This window comes from Chinchilla lanigera, unplaced genomic scaffold, assembly GCF_000276665.1.
Source record: "Chinchilla lanigera isolate Chin_1 unplaced genomic scaffold, ChiLan1.0 scaffold00149, whole genome shotgun sequence".
In the NCBI taxonomy this organism is placed as follows: Eukaryota; Metazoa; Chordata; class Mammalia; order Rodentia; family Chinchillidae; genus Chinchilla; species Chinchilla lanigera.
Genome location: NW_004955550.1, coordinates 2,179,920 through 2,195,686, shown reverse-complemented (window position 1 = coordinate 2,195,686; position 15,767 = coordinate 2,179,920). Strand labels below are relative to the sequence as shown.

The following is a 15,767-nucleotide window of genomic DNA, read 5'->3' as shown; positions in this document are numbered from 1 at the left end:
CCATGAGTCAACCAGCCGAGCGCGAGCGGACGGAAAAGCTAGCTATCGCCCCCTGGAGCTTGGTGGGATAATGGCATGTAGATGTGCCAGAGGCGTCCCTAGAGGCCGTGTCGGGTACTCCTGATTGAGAGATTTCTGGGGAGTGCAGTAGAGACGTGGTTTAGGCTAGAGGGGCCGGAGACGGGGGACAAACAAAATCGGTAGCTTGAGCGGCTAGAGAGGTCGGACGTAAGTGGCTGTAGAAGTCGGGCAGACCCGGAATACGGAGGAATCGGGACCATGACTTATGCTTATCTCTTCAAGTACATCATCATCGGAGACACAGGTAACCTGCGGCTGGACCGCCTTCAAGGCTGGGGCGGGCACCCGAAGCTCCCAAATCGGGTCTCGGGGGCGGGGCTCCCTTTGTGGGCTGGGCGTTTGGGGAAGCGCGGGCGGGGGCGGGGCGGCCGGCCAGGGGCGGGGCTCGGGCGCCCCTTCGCGGTCCTGGACGCCAGAGTCGCGGAGCCGGGGCGTTCCCGGGCCGATCGCCTCCCGCGACGCAAATCCTTCTCCTCCAGGAGTGGGGAAGTCATGTCTCCTCCTGCAGTTTACAGACAAGCGGTTCCAGCCCGTCCATGACCTCACAATAGGTAAGTGTATCTATTTGTTTCAGAACAGATAAAACCAAACTGCTGACGGGCAACGTTGGCAGCCTTCGAAAGTCATTCTTGAACCCGTGCGGGGTTACGGTGTATGAAGAGTGTCTAATTAAACGTCAGTAATGCGTAGTATGTGTCTGAAAGGTAATTTTAGAGATGAATGTGAGGCGGGACTAGTTGCCTTACGGTGATGTTTTCCTTCAAATGCAGTTTATGGAAAGTCTCACGATAGCGTGACTACTATTATCTACTGTAAGCATTTACTGATAAAAATCTTAAAAAGTGAAAAACATAACTGCTCATTGAAAAACTCATCTGTGGTTTGCCATAATTCGTAGCAGTTTCACCTATGTTTCTCAGAGTAAGCCCCAATACATGGACTTTTTGGTGTTGGAGAAGCAGTAGCAAATTGACGGGCCATCCCAGCCTTGCGTGAAAAAGGAGAATGAATCTAGTAACTTTCCTTTAAAAGAAAAAAAAACAAAAAACAACTGTCCCTAGCGTATCCTTCGTTATGTGTGAAGAACTACTACTCCACTGTATAAAACACTCCACATTGTTCTTTATCCATTCACCAGTTGATGGGCACTTGGGTTATTTCCGTGATTTGGCTATTACAGCCGGGCGTAGTGGCGCACGTCTGTAATCCCAGCGCTTGAGAGGCTGAGGCAGGAGGATCGCTGTGAGCTTGAGGCCAGCCTGGGCTACATAGTGAGTTCAAACCCAGTGTGAATTACACAGGGCGACCTTACCTCAAAAAAAAAAAAAAAAAAAGAAAGAAAAGAAAAAGAAACACTCCCCCCCTCCCGCCAAAAAAAAATGATTTGGCTATTACAAACTGTGCCACTGTAAATACTGGTGTGCATATGTCACTGTGATATGACGCTTTTAATTCTTTTTTTTTTTTTTCTTGGTCTTTTTGAGACAGGGTCTGGCTGTGCAGTTCAGGCTGGCCTTGAGCTCACTTTGTAGCCCAGGCTAGCCTCCAACTTGCAATGACCCTACTGCCTCAGCCTCCCCAGTGCTGGGATTACAGACATGCGCTGCCAAGCCAGGCTCAGGTCCTCACATTTTTGCCAATACTTTTTTGTTGTTGTTGTTTTGTTTTTTTCCGGTACCGGGAATCGAACTCACGACGTTGCGTTTGCCAGGCAGGCACTGTTCCACTGAGCTAAATCCCCAGCCCCTTTGCCAATACTTGTACTTGTGTTTTTGGAACTTGGTGGGTATGAAATTGATACAGGAAAATAAAAACTCCCAACCTGCCGCAAAAAAAAACGAAAAACAAAAAACTCCCAACCTGAACAATATCTGGGATGAGTTCGTGTTCTCTAAAATCGAAGAGTGAATTTTAGGAACAACGGGAGTTAAGAGCAGAATGTATTTTATTGAGGGAAAGAAAGCTTCTGTCCAAGAGAGGGACAAAAGGGGGACCCGAGTGGGTTGCCCCAATGCTTTTAATTCTTTTGGGAAGATATGCAGGAGGGGAATGGCTGGGTCAAACGTTCCAGACATTTCTAGGGAAGTGTATGCACCTTGAGCGCATACTTTTAAATAAAATAAATCGGACACATGTGTCAACACCACACTGTTTCTCTAGTGTGAGAAACCAAAATTGTAACAAGGACCAAAATGTATTTTGAAGAAGGAGGAAAATGTTCAAATGGAGAGGGAAAAGGAAAGAAGGGAAAATTTCTTAAAAATGAGAAAAGGAGGAAAACATGGAAACAAAGCTTTGTAAATAGGGGAGGGAAGAGGCGTTGAAGGGTGGATGGGGAATGGGGAAAAAACCCAGTTATATCATGTACAGGTACAAATTCTCTGTGATGAGTGTCATTGTTATGTGTATCTAAAATATACCAATAATATCTAATGTTAAAAAAAAAAGAACACGATAGAGATTGGAAAAAGGTTTAGAAGGTAGCACCAACCATCAATTTTTTTTTTTTTTTTTTTTGTCTTTTTGAGACAGGGTCTCGCTATGCAGTTCAGGCTGGCCTTGAGCTCACTTGGTAGCCCAGGCTGGTCTCGAACTCACAGTGATCCTCCTGCCTCACCCTCCCAAGTGCTGGGATTACAGGTGTGGGCCACCATGCCCGGCCATAAAATATTTTTAAAATGAGTATTAAGAATGATACACTGATTAACAAGGCAACGCCATACCGGCCCATAAGATAGCTGGTTGTCTTCCAGTGAGGGAGGCAAGGCTGGGCTAGATCCTGACGAGTAAATTTCCTTCATGACGGGAGGAGATGCTGCCTCTGTTGGGAACACCTGACAAAAAGGAGCAGGAGTGAGGCTCAGGGTTATCGTGATGAGGGGCAATGACTAGGGTAAGAGAATAAGAGTGTGGGCAGAGGCTCAGAGTCGGCAAAGATCGGGCTGCTTTCGGAGAACAAAGTATTTTAAGGATAGGGCTGGAGCATGGAGTTTGAAGTGAAGAATAGTAGGAAATAAAGCTAGAGAGAAAAAAATTAAAGTACCAGGTTCTCAAATACCTGAGGGAAATTGGAGCAAATAACAAATTCTTAAGTGAAGACATGGGCAGGGGAGATATAGCTCAGTGGTATAAGCACCTGCCTAGCAAGTGCAAGGTCCTGAGTTCAATTCCCAGTACCAAAAAAAAAAAAAATTACTTTTATGGGGCTGGGGATTTAGCTCAGCGGCACAGCGCCTGCCTGGCAAGCATAAGGTCATGAGTTCAATTCCCGGTACCGGAAAAAAAACGAAACAAACAAACAAAGTGAAGACATGAAATGATCAATCATATTCACCTCAGAGCCCAATGGAGTCTGAATTTCTTTCTGAGTTCAGACAAACAAAGCAGGTGGATAAAAAATACGTACAAAATGTAAGGGTCTCTGAATGTATAACCAGAGGAAATTTCATTTAAAAAGACAAAGGTTTTATTTCTTATTTATCCATTGAAATTCCATTCCTATTACCTACTGGAAAAAAAAAAAAGACTTTATCTGTAGCTACTATGTGATTCTTGATGAAGCAATTAGACTAGTAAGAAGCAGCTGTTACATCTCTCTTGACTAAGGCACCTTAAAGTTAAGGTATTCCAGCTATATTGTGTGTATGTGCATAGGTCACCAAGTAGCTGCATACTAGCCCTTAGGACAAGGTAGATAAGTGATCTTCAACATGTGAATTCTTCATGGTACTTGCAAAGTACTGTTTGAAAATAGGAGGTATGAAAAATTTTCTGACTTGTCCAGTGTTTTTAATATTAGTAAATATTTAAGTTTTAGCCTGACATTACTTGGTAGAAGATTGCCGGTTTCCATACATTCTGAGGGGGGCTGTTTTCCAGTAAGTGCTCGGAATTATTGGTGATCTTGAATGTATGGTTTTGAGGACCCATTTCTTTTCCCTGTCTTTGTTTTTCCTTTTTTGGGTTTTTTTTATTTTCGGGGGACTATTGAGACAGGGCCTTCCTATGTAGTTCAGGCTGGGCTGGAACTCACTACATAGCCCAGGATTGCCTCAAACTCCTGGCAGTCCTCCTGCCTCAGCCTCCCAAGTACTGGGATTATAGATATGGGCCACCATGCTAGGCTTTTTTCTTTTTCTTTTAATGGTGCTGGGGATTGAACCCAGAGCCTTACCCAAAATAGACAAGCACTGTACCACTAAATTACAGCCTTAAGACCATAATTTTTAAACTCTAGAATATAAATGAAGGAACATAAAGGAACACAAAATCAATTGCAGCAAATAAGCAGCGATAATGAGCCTAGTGGGACTGAGTGCTGCTATTAAAACACTTTGAGGAAAAGCATAAACTTTCTACTCCACACGTCTGCTCATGAGACTCACATTCTTTCTCTTGGCCTCCACTGACAGGTGTGGAGTTTGGAGCCCGTATGGTCAACATTGATGGAAAACAAATCAAATTACAAATCTGGGACACGGTAAGAGATAACAAAACAATTTATCTCCTGACAAAGATCTGAATGTAACAATGAAAGCTGGTGTGGGGAACAGGGTTATAAAGGTGGGACTGTTGGTGGAGATGAAATAAGGAAGAATGAGATCAGTGATGGGGGAGGCTTTGATCCCATCTGTTACAGGGACAGATTCTGAACTCCACATCTGTGTTTTTACACATCTGACTAATATACTAAGTTATAATAAAAAACCCAGTGTGGTTGCAGAGTAAAAGCTTATTTGTTTGTTTTTGCTGTGTTGGGGATTGAACCCAGGGCCTTGTGCATGCAAGGCAAGAACTCTACCATTGAGCCACATCCCCAGCCCACTGCAGAGTAAAAGGTGGATGTCCCTTTATGCACACAAACTCCTTTTCTCTCCCAACTTTAGTTGCTGTTCTACCAGAGGAACCCATTATTAACAATTTTGTGTGTGTGTCTTCAACTTTATATACATTTAAATACATACATATAAATATATGATAGGGTTTTTGTTTTGTTTTTCTAGTACTAGAGATAGTACCCAGGACCTTTGCACTGAGCTGCAATCCCCAGGCCTGCTTTTATTTTTTACTTTGAGACAGGGTCTCCCTAAATTATTAGATTGCCAAATTGGGCTTAAACTTCCCAACCTCCTGCCTCAGCCTCCCAGAACGCTCGCATTACAGGCGTTACTGCCATGCTGGGCGTGGTTTTCTTAGTATTTATATGTGTAAAACTGTGACAGAGTAGACCTAGCAGTGCTTTTTAGTTTAACAATCTAAATTTTGGAGTCTTAGCTGCATTAGTGCACATAGGTCTACCTCATTCCTTTCACCACTGCATAGTCGTAGAATGAACCATACATTCATTCAGCCTTCCTCCCACTGATGGAAATTTAGGTTGTTTCTGACCTTTCACTATTACAAAGCTTCATTGAACATTGTTATTGTTATTATTGAACATTGTTATTCACCGTGTCTTTACAGAAACGTTAGCGAATTTCTGTGTAATACCTGCCCAGAAATGGAAATTCTGGCTCAAAGGTTGTACGTATTTTAAAGTTTGGTAAATGTGATACTGCCAAAGCTTAGTGTGGCTTACTATAATTTGCTTCATCTAGGTAAATTGCTTTCATGTGCATTATCTCATTTGATTTATGCTATTTTTCCTCTAAGGCAAATATCTTAGTTTCTATTTTTAGTTAAATGGAGCTAACAAATAGTTCTGACTTTTTTGCTAAAATCTCTTTTGTTTTCCTTGCTTAGTTCTTACTGATTTTTTTTCTCAGAACTGAGACCTGAAGCCATTTTATCTACAGTGAGTGCACAAGTTATTTTTTCTTTTTCTTCTTCTCTTTTTCTCCTTGTTCATTCCACTCTTCCCCACCCCACTGCTCTGTGTAGCTCTTTTCTGGTTTTTGGATGAGCTGATTCATCAGATGCTTTTAATTGGGATGATACTTGCCTATCTGTTTTTTGCTTGTATTTTCAAGCATTTTAATAACTTTTTGCCCTTTGGATCAGGTTTTTCTTCTTAGCCTTTTGGAATGTCCTAATTATAAGAACATGGATCACTTCACATATCTAATTATAATTAACTTCAGCCAGATACTTCTATAACTTCCAAAATTGTTTCATTTTCCAGTTTTTGTTTGTTAGCAATTCCCCCATAAAGCCTAAGAAATACTACTGTAAAGCCGGGTGTGGTGGGGCACACCTGTAATCCCAGCACCTGGGAGGCTGAGGCAAGAGGATCGTTGTGAGTTCGAGACCAGCCTGGGCTACAAAGTGAGACCCTGTCTCAGAAAGACAAAAGAAAAAAAAAAAAAAAAGAAATACTACTCGAGGTCTCTTGTCTAGGTTTACTGTATATATGAATTTTTAAGCAGCTGCCACATATTTCTTTGTTTTATAGACAAGGCCTGATATTCTGTGTCACATAGGTATTGCAGCTTACCTCTTATTAACCTCTTGAAAAAATTCCTATGAAGGGAGATTTGGCCCACTATTGCGGCGACAGCCTGAATTCTGAGGAGATGACAAAGGGTGAAGCTGTAGTCCAGATGGGCATAGGCTAGATTCTGCCCCTTCCATCTCCAAAATGGATGTTTTGATGACAGGAGAAAACCCAGTAGGTGCCATATAGTCATGGCCGTGTGTCAGCTTGCTGACTTGCCCTTCCTCCCTTCTTTCCTTCCTTCTTTCCTTCCTTCTTTCCTTCCTTCCTTCCTTCCTTCTTAAGTTCTCATGTGAGACATGGTTGGATCATGAAGTAAGAAGGCTGAGACAAGATCCTGGAGAACTGTGTTTCCATCCAAATGACCTAATTCATTTCTGTTCCCTTCTTAAAATTGATCTGAGGCTATATTAATCCTTACTGAATAACAAGAAACAGGTTTCAGAATACTGTGGTTTTCTGCTTACTTTGAAAAGTTGAAGAGATTCGTATCTGTAGTGTAGTGTGTCTTGGCTGCCATTTCCTGTGTAAGCCTGGTCATTTCTCCCTGTCAGCACCCATGTCCTCCTCATTGCTTAGCACTGTGTTGTACACTTCACCATCCCGTTCCCCCCATGCTCACAAAGCCACCTTATGTGAAAATGCTTGGGCATTAACATGATGGATATTTTATTTTATTTTGTTTTATTTGTGCATGGGATTGAACCCGGGGCCTCAAACCCTGGCACTCCCTACTACCAAGCTGCTACTCCAGTCCCATGATGGATATTTTAAAGAAAATCAGGTTATTCAAAGTTTTTTGTTGTACTTTTCTGTATTGAAGAGGATTTAGAGAACCTTGTTACTCTTTATTTCTGTATTGCTTTTTTGTCGTGTGAGTGTGTGTGTGTATGTGTGTGTGTGTTCATTCTCAAATAGCCATGTTCATGAAGAGGCATTCTGTTATAGCTAATATAAAATATTTATTAATCCCAAATTAATTTGTATTTTACTTTGGAATGCATTTGATTCTTAGGAAAAGTATATCTGACTTTTTAGGAGTCAGTGCTGTAAACTGTATCTTAGAAGTATCGGGGCTGAGGATTTAGCTCAGCAGCACAGCGCCTGCCTGGCAAGCGCAAGGTCATGAGTTCGAGTCCTGGTACGGGGGCGGGGGGAGAAGTATGATAGGATGCTGCCCCTTGGGACAGTTAGAAAGCCATGTGTTGTCTCCATCAAACCCCATCTTAGTTATTTGCTTCTTAAGAATTTTCACTGGAGGTAGGCAGGGCCACGTGAGACTGATGGAGACCTAAGCTGAACTACTCCTTTTGTCTGGCTTTTTGGCTCACAAATTGGTTCATAAGAAGTAAATTGATTTGATTTTTAAAGGTTTTCCAGTGACTCATTGGAGTTATTTTCAGCTGTAAAGTTTAATGCTGCGATGTAATTCAACTATTACGTGGGCCTCCCTCAAACTTTAGTCTCTTATAGGCCATGGGCGAAGTAGAGGAGGACTTTCAGTGATAGCAGAAGAGGAGAAAAAGTAAGAGCAAAACAAGACCCAAATAATGTGTGACACAGAACAGTTAGGGAATAAATAAAAAAGCTTTAAGTAGCCAGGTGTGGTGATGCATGCCTGTAATCCCAACATGTGAGAGGCTGAGGCAGGAGGATCGCCTCATGTTTGAGGCCACCTTGCACTACATAAAGACCCTGCCTTAAAAGAAATTTTTTTTAAAATGACCTTCTGGAAGGCAAAATTGTGTTTAAATCTTAAAATAGTATTACCAACAAGGGACTTCAGAATTTTTACTTTTGGATTCTGATATTCTAATTCACTAAAATGTGACTTCGTTGTTTTTTGATACTGAGAATTTTTGGGTACTGGTACCCAGTGCTTCATGAATGCTAAGCGAGCACTCCACCACTGAGCTACATTCTCAGCCCTGTATGATTCTTATATAAAGAGAGTCTTAACTTTGCGCAGTGGTGTATGACTGTAATTCCAGCACTCTGGAAGGCTGAGGCAAGATCACAAATTGAGCCCAGCCTGGCCAGTTTAGAGGCTTAGAAAAAAAACCTCAAAATTTAAAAAAATAAGGAAGGAAGGGAGGGTATACTGAACTGGATTTATCCTTCCCATTCTGAAACCCTGATTTAGGTTATATGTTCAATGGTTAATATTAAAAAAATTTAACGTGTGATAGGAAGTATTAAGATCTTCATTTGAAGTGATAGCTCCAGCCCTGCCTTATATGGCCCATTACTGAGCATGCCTGAGGCTCATTTCCCGCTTTTGCAAAGTATCTGGCTTTGAAAGCCAGTAGTACGTAGCTCAGGGTCAGTGTCTGGCTCAGGGTTGCTAAGAGAATTAAATAAGGTAATATATGTAGCTGTCTCTCCACACCCCTCCCCGGCCTTTTCAAAAATGTTTAAGCTTGAGATAGGCCCTTGCTGAATCGCCCAGGCAGGCCTCAAACTGCAGTCCTGCTGCAGCCTCTTAAGTAGCTGGATGTTGGCTACTAACACATGGTATTGCGGCTCTTATGGCTTTTAACACACTGAGTCTGCCAAAAATGGTTTGACATAATATTGTAGTGTTACCATTAACATCATCACTATTATTGGTACTGTGTCGAAAGCCATTTACCTTTCTATATTCTTATCCTAGATCTCCTGTCTGTAAAATATGAATAGTCTCACTTCCCAAATTTTATGTAATGATAACAGGATAAACAATTTCAAAAATACAAAAAAACACTTTAATGGGATAGATTCCATGCACCAGATATTCTGTTTTTATGTTACATTATTTATTTATTTATGGTACAGAGACTCAAACTCACAACCTCACACTTGCCAGGCAGGTGCTATGCTGCTGAGCTATATCCCCAGCCCTTCTGTTATTATTTAAAAGGTACTTTTGCATCCCCTTTAAGAAAACAAAAACTTGTACATAAAGAAAGCGAAAGTACCTAGTGCATGGAAGAAGTAATTGTTCAGTCATAAATAAAAAATATTTTGGCCCAAGTAGAAATGAGATTAGAGTATAAAAGTTGAAAAGTGGTTTTGAGGGCCAGGAGTGGTGGTGCACACCTGTAATCCCAGCACTTGGGAGGCTGAGATAGGAGCATTGCCATGAGTTCAAAGCCAGCCTGAGTTACCTAATGAGTTCAAGGCCAGCCTGAACTTCATAGCGAGACCCTGTCTCGAAAACCAAAAAAGGCTGGGATATAGCGCAGTGGCACAGTGCCTGCCTGGCAAGTGCAATGTCCCAAGTTCTATTCTCGGTACCAAATCCACCCCTCCAAAAAAAGTGGCTTGTTTTGTTTGAGACTGCTTCTTGTGATGACCTCAAACTCATGAGAGTCCTCTTACCTCAGCCTCCTAAGTGCTGGGATTATAGGATTACCCCCATGCATACTTGAATTTCTTAAGAAAAGCTCTGTTTAGTGCCTTGGGCTTCTTTTGCTATTCCTCCTACTATTTTCCATGATGGGAACTCAGTGCGGGATAGCTTTGTAGTCCTGCCTTTATCACAGGAACACTAAAGGTCAGTAGCATAGGTTCAGTTTGATTGCTTCATATCTAATTCTCTACATTGATTGATTGGAGTGAAGTGTTCATTTAGCTGGAGACTGGCATTCTCAGATAATTTTCCTTTTTCACAGATAAAGGGCCAGGAATGGAAAAGCAAATGTGATGTATTTAACATACTTGGGATTGAAAATACAACTTACCCCAAGTTTCCAGTCCCATTTCCAGTTCCCTGGGCGCACTGGGAATGTGTCGCAGCTCTTGGTGTCCTGCTCCTGTGGGCGCCACTGGTGTGCAGTGGCTGTAGCTGGGGTGTTAAACGTCCAGGACGTTGCCGGACAGTCCCATAAGAACAGTAACTGACCCACCTGAAGTATCCATGGCACTCTTACTTAAAGAATGTGGCTTCTTACTTGGCCCTCTCCCTGGGCAGGCGCATTTCCTTTCCCAAATTCTCTTACCTAATAGAAGTTCTTTCTTTAGTTACGTCCTTTGTGTTAGGGCGGCAGGTGACCGAGTCATTTCTCTGGAAATAACCTCGTGTGTTGGGATTTTTTGTTGCCATGTCGATGGGACAGGCCGGGCAAGAATCCTTCCGCTCCATCACCCGTTCCTACTACAGGGGAGCAGCGGGAGCACTGCTGGTGTATGACATCACAAGGTGAGCCGGCTCCGGCGCGCGGGAGGCATGCTTCCAGAAGTTCCCTAGGCATTGCTTCTGCAATGACTGGTTCTGTTTAGGAGGCCTGCTAGGGATGGCCTCCAACTGTATACATAAAACTGTCCCATTTTTTGTATAGTTGGAGTTGCTTTGGCCTTTTGAAATGGCCTCTGACAAACTTTCTAAACTTCTCTGCTGTAGGCGTGAAACGTTCAACCACCTGACCTCCTGGTTAGAGGATGCCCGCCAGCACTCCAGCTCCAACATGGTCATCATGCTGATTGGGAATAAGAGGTGAATATTTTGTCTTTATGAGTAATAGTTAACAGGAGTCATCTAGGCACTCTGTAAACACTGAATTTCTTGGGCTTCAGATTTTTTGTACAGTGTGCATAACATAAAACACACTTGTAATTCTTTGGGTAGAGGTACAAATTCGGGAGTATTGGCATCTCCCTTGTCTTTATATAACTCATGCATAATAAATGGAAATCTTGTCAATTTGTCATAACACTACTGGACTTTTTCATGGTTGAAAAACTGGAAACCTGAAAAAAAAGAGAAAAACTCCACTGGGCATGATTGTGCACACCTGTAATCCCAGCACTCGGGAGGCTGGGGCAGGAGGATTGCCAAAAGTTTGAGGCCAGCCTGAATTACAGAGCAAGACCTTGTCTCAAGAAGGAAAAGAAAAAGAAAAGCTGGAAACCTTCCAAATGAAAATTTCCAGTTTAAAAAATAAAAATCTAAGACCTTTTTAAAATTCTTGCTTTTTTTTTGGAAACAGGGTCTCACTCTGTGGTTCAGGCTGGCCCTGAACTTACTATGTAGCTGAGGCTGGCCTTGACTTTGGGTGGTCCTCCTGCCTCAGTCTCCCAAGTGCTGGGTTACAGGTACGCCACCATGCCTGGCTCCAACCGTATTTTTTGTCAGCCTTTTTAAAGTCTTTTCATGCCACTTCATTCCCTTTCTCCATCCTGGTTCTTTCTCTCTCGGGACTGCCTGAACCTACTCATGTCACCATCTCCAGTCCCTGGCAAGAGAAAGGAGCCTAGTGAAAGGAAGGCTTTTGTGCTCTCGCTGTTCCTGGCTCTCCCTCTTTTTGTGGGTTGATTTCAGCTAAAGATACTCATTGCTCCAAGATGGGAAGTTCTATCGCTTTCCTGCCTCCTAGCAAATACTGTTTCCATTTCATTATCTCTGCTTTGATCTCCTGGATCTCATTTGGAAAAGAAGCATTAAATATAAGCTTTGGGCTGGGTGTGGTGGCACACACCTGTGATCCAGCACTCGGGAGGCTGAGGCAGGAGGATCATTGCAAGTTCAAGATCAGCCTGGGCTACAAAGTGAGCTCAAGGCCAGCCTGAACTGCATAGAGGAACCCTGTCTCAAAAAAGATTAAATAAATAAATAAATTAAATAAAATAAAAGATTTGAGTGGTAGTCGAGCTTATCTAACACTTAATAGACTTTCTTTCCTCTAATGGAGTAAGGTATTATCATCAGGCACTCAGCAGCTGTCCTAAATCTGAAGAGTATTTTCTAAGGCTAGAGAAATGAGTAACCCTATGCAAGACAATATCACATAAGGTCGATATTCCCTGTGGATTAACTGGCGACTTAAGCTGCTGTGAGATTCTTTCAGAGTGTCCTCTTTTCTGTAGAATTTTTTGTTTTGCTTTTGTTTTTTAGTTCTCTCCCTGATTAATCTCTTGCAGTGACTTGGAGTCCCGCAGGGATGTGAGGAGAGAGGAAGGGGAGGCCTTCGCTCGGGAGCATGGATTGATCTTCATGGAGACTTCAGCCAAAACAGCCTGCAATGTTGAAGAGGTACTGTTTCGGAGAAAGTAGGGAGAGTTCTTCAGAGGCAGCACCATTGTGTTCGTGGAGTTGCTGAGAACTCTCTTTTGTAGTGAGGCGTGGGTAAAGGAGGGGTATCTTGTGGTATCTTGTGGGCGGAGTGACTAAATGTGTCCCTTGAAGGGAACCGTCCCAGTATCTTTTACCTGGATGCCTAAGATTTTACTTTTTCTTCGGGAAGCATTGATTGGTAAATGGAAATTAGATATGACTATGACTTGGAAATTACTTTGTTGAGGACTTACTGGGTTGTGCTGTTGTCATTCCTAGGCCTGGGGTTAGCGCTCTCTTCAGTAACTAGTAGGAGAGCGTGTCTGTTTTATTCACAGAGGCTGCCAACCTAGGAGTATCCTGGGTCATTACCAGAACAGTGTATAATCCTTTTATCTTTTTGAAACTAACATCAGTGGTTTTTCCAGAAGCATTTTTTCGGGGAGGGGGAATCTGTACTTTTGCTCCCGTCTAGTGATTCCTAATTCATCTTTGAAATCCAAATAGGAATACTATTTGTGTTCTCTTTCCCTCATTTATTTACCTACACTTAAGACTAATAAATGATTTTTTGTCTCCTCCAGGCTTTCATTAACACAGCCAAAGAAATCTACAGGAAGATCCAGCAGGGTTTATTTGACGTGCACAATGAGGTGAGAGAGGGTGGCGGCGGGCTAGCTGGCTGCTAACTGTTTTTTCTGACAGGGATGGAAGAGCCCTAGAGTGTAAGCATTCCCTAAGATACTAATCGTACCTCTACCAGTTCAAGCCATTTTGTTTTTCAAATAAAGGTACATAGAAACGTGTCAGCATTGTCTCCTTTTCCTCAAATCTGACACCTGGAATGCTTAAGAGATTATTAGTAAGTGATTTAAAAGACTTGCATAATGTGGTTTTTCTTCTCAAACTTAGTTTTCTCTTCTTTCGTTTCTTTTTTTTTAGCACCAGGGATTGGTGCTTTTTTGCTCCCCTTTTTAAGGTACATTGTTGAACTTAATTTTCATAGCTATGTGCAGAATTAAGATTTGATAAGTTAGAAAAGAGTAGGAGTACTTGGTGCAGTGGCATATACCTGTATTCCCAACTACTCAGGAGGCTGAGGCAGGAGGATCTTAAGTTCAAGGCCAGCCTGGGCAACTTAGATCCTGTGTCGAAATAAAAAGTCCTACATCTTCTTCCTTCCTTTGGCCCTTCCAAAGCTAAATTTTTTTGGGCCAGGGATACCGCTCAGCGGCACAGTACTTGACTGGCAAGTGTGAGGTCCTGAGTTCAATTCCTGGTACCAAAAAAACCCCACCAAAACTAATTTTTTAAAGGGGATGGGCTGGGGATATAGCTCAGAGCTCCTTCAGTTCAATCCCCAGTACTATCAAAAAAACAAAGCACAGTGGGAAGATAGCAAATGGAAGTACCATATTAGCATATGATTCTTTTGTTTTGTCTGAGAATATGTTTCACAGAAATGGCTCTTCTGAGTAATTAGGAATTATATTTCCCTCATATTCTGGCATAAAATATTGAGTCTTGGCTGAGCATGTGGTGCATGCCTGTAATCCCAGCTCAGCGAGAGACTGAGGCAGGACGATCAAAAATTCAAGCCCAACTTGGGCAATTTGCAGACTTAGACCCTATGTTAAAATAAAAATTTTTAAAAGAGAGAGGATGTAGCTGAGTGTGAAGACCCTGGGTTCAGTCCCCCAGTACTACAGAAAAAAGGGGAGAGGCACAAGAATACATGACATAATATTCCTGTACTTGTATCTGGTAAGATTTTAAAGTGATTTATCCTTTAAAATTCTGTCAGGCGTGGTGGCTCACACCTGTAATCCCAGCACTTGAGAGGCTGAGACTGGCGGCTCACCACAAGTTCAGTGGTAACCTGACTACAGAGCGAGTTCAAGACCAGCCAGGGCTACATAGCAAGATGCTGACTCAGAAACATCAGACATGTTACCACACTAGGCAGTAGTGGGGGCATCACTGCTTGACACAATGAAACAAAAATGAACCAAGAGTCATTTAGAGGGGGAGGAGCACAAAAGCCACCTCTAATTACCTTTTATATTTAACTTAATTTTCTTTTCTGTGTGGTACTGGGGGTTGATCCCAGGGTCTTAGCACTGTGCTACATTGTCTGCCCTTTTAAAACATGTTTGAGCTCTCGCTTCAGCAGCACATACACTTTGAGACAGGGCCTCACCAAATCAGGCAGGCCGGGCTCACTTTTGAACCTCGTGCTGCCACCTGCAGAGCCACCTGTGATCCTCAGAGCACAGCTCGGCATCCTACACTCGGTTGTCATGGAGGACTGATCTACAGCAGTTTGGCCGGGCACATGGTTACCTGCCAAGGATGTGTCTATTTTTAAACGTATCTAATGATTTCTCCTTTACCACCTTCCTTTGCTCCATTCCCTTCAGCCCCGAGGTGAGAACTGTTGCCTTTTTTTATTTTACAGGCAAATGGTATCAAGATTGGGCCCCAGCAGTCAATTTCAACACCCGTCGGACCTAGTGCCTGCCCGCGGAGCCCTCGGGACACAGGGTCTGACTCTGGCTGCTGCTGAGCGTCTGGCCCACATTTTTTTCCCCCTTCCTGGAACAGCTTCAGCTCAATAGGCTTAAAGAAAGAGGTCTTACTTGCTTTGGCTGAGTACAGCCTCTTCTCAAGGTGTGATGTTTGCCTTTCCACTTAAAGACCAGGGGAGAATTGGGGCCCATCCTGACCTGTCCTCCTTCAGGGACGTGAGCATTCCCTATAGACTAGGGCTCTTTTCATCCTCATTTTAATTTATAAAATGTTAGGATCAAAGTTGATTGTCATGGTAGTTCAAAAATAACTTTATAGGGGCTGGGGATTTAGCTCAGCAGCAAAGCGCCTGCCTGGCAAGCACAAGGTCGTGAGTTCGGTTCCCGGTACCGGAGAAAAACAAACAAACAAACAAAAAACAAAAATAACTTCATAAACATACACATGCTGGGGCCGGGGATATAGCTCAGGGGCACAAGTGCCTGCCTGGCAAGCGTAAGGTCCTGAGTTCGATTTCCGGTACCAAAAAAAAAAAAAAAAAAAAAGAACACCCACATTCTGCTCCCCACTAGGAGTAAGGGTGGTAAGAAGGGTCAAGGAAGTTCTGCTTGAACACTTGAAATTACCAGGCTCTGGCTTGCCTTTTGAAGATGATCCTCTGCTTAGGAATTTCATGGGTTTCTTTTAAACTCC

General features: G+C 42.8%; 1 protein-coding gene across 1 annotated transcript; it reads left to right on the top strand.

The window, feature by feature from the left end:
- Window positions 1-163: 163 nt before the first annotated feature.
- Window positions 164-15,361, top strand: Rab2b (RAB2B, member RAS oncogene family). Its single transcript, XM_005412119.2, has 8 exons — window positions 164-325; window positions 561-632; window positions 4,494-4,561; window positions 10,612-10,694; window positions 10,896-10,988; window positions 12,413-12,524; window positions 13,130-13,198; window positions 15,004-15,361. The coding sequence occupies exons 1-8, from the start codon at window positions 280-282 to the stop codon at window positions 15,109-15,111; spliced, it is 651 nt and encodes a 216-aa protein (XP_005412176.1). The 5' UTR covers window positions 164-279; the 3' UTR covers window positions 15,112-15,361.
- The last annotated feature ends 406 nt before the right edge of the window (window positions 15,362-15,767 follow it).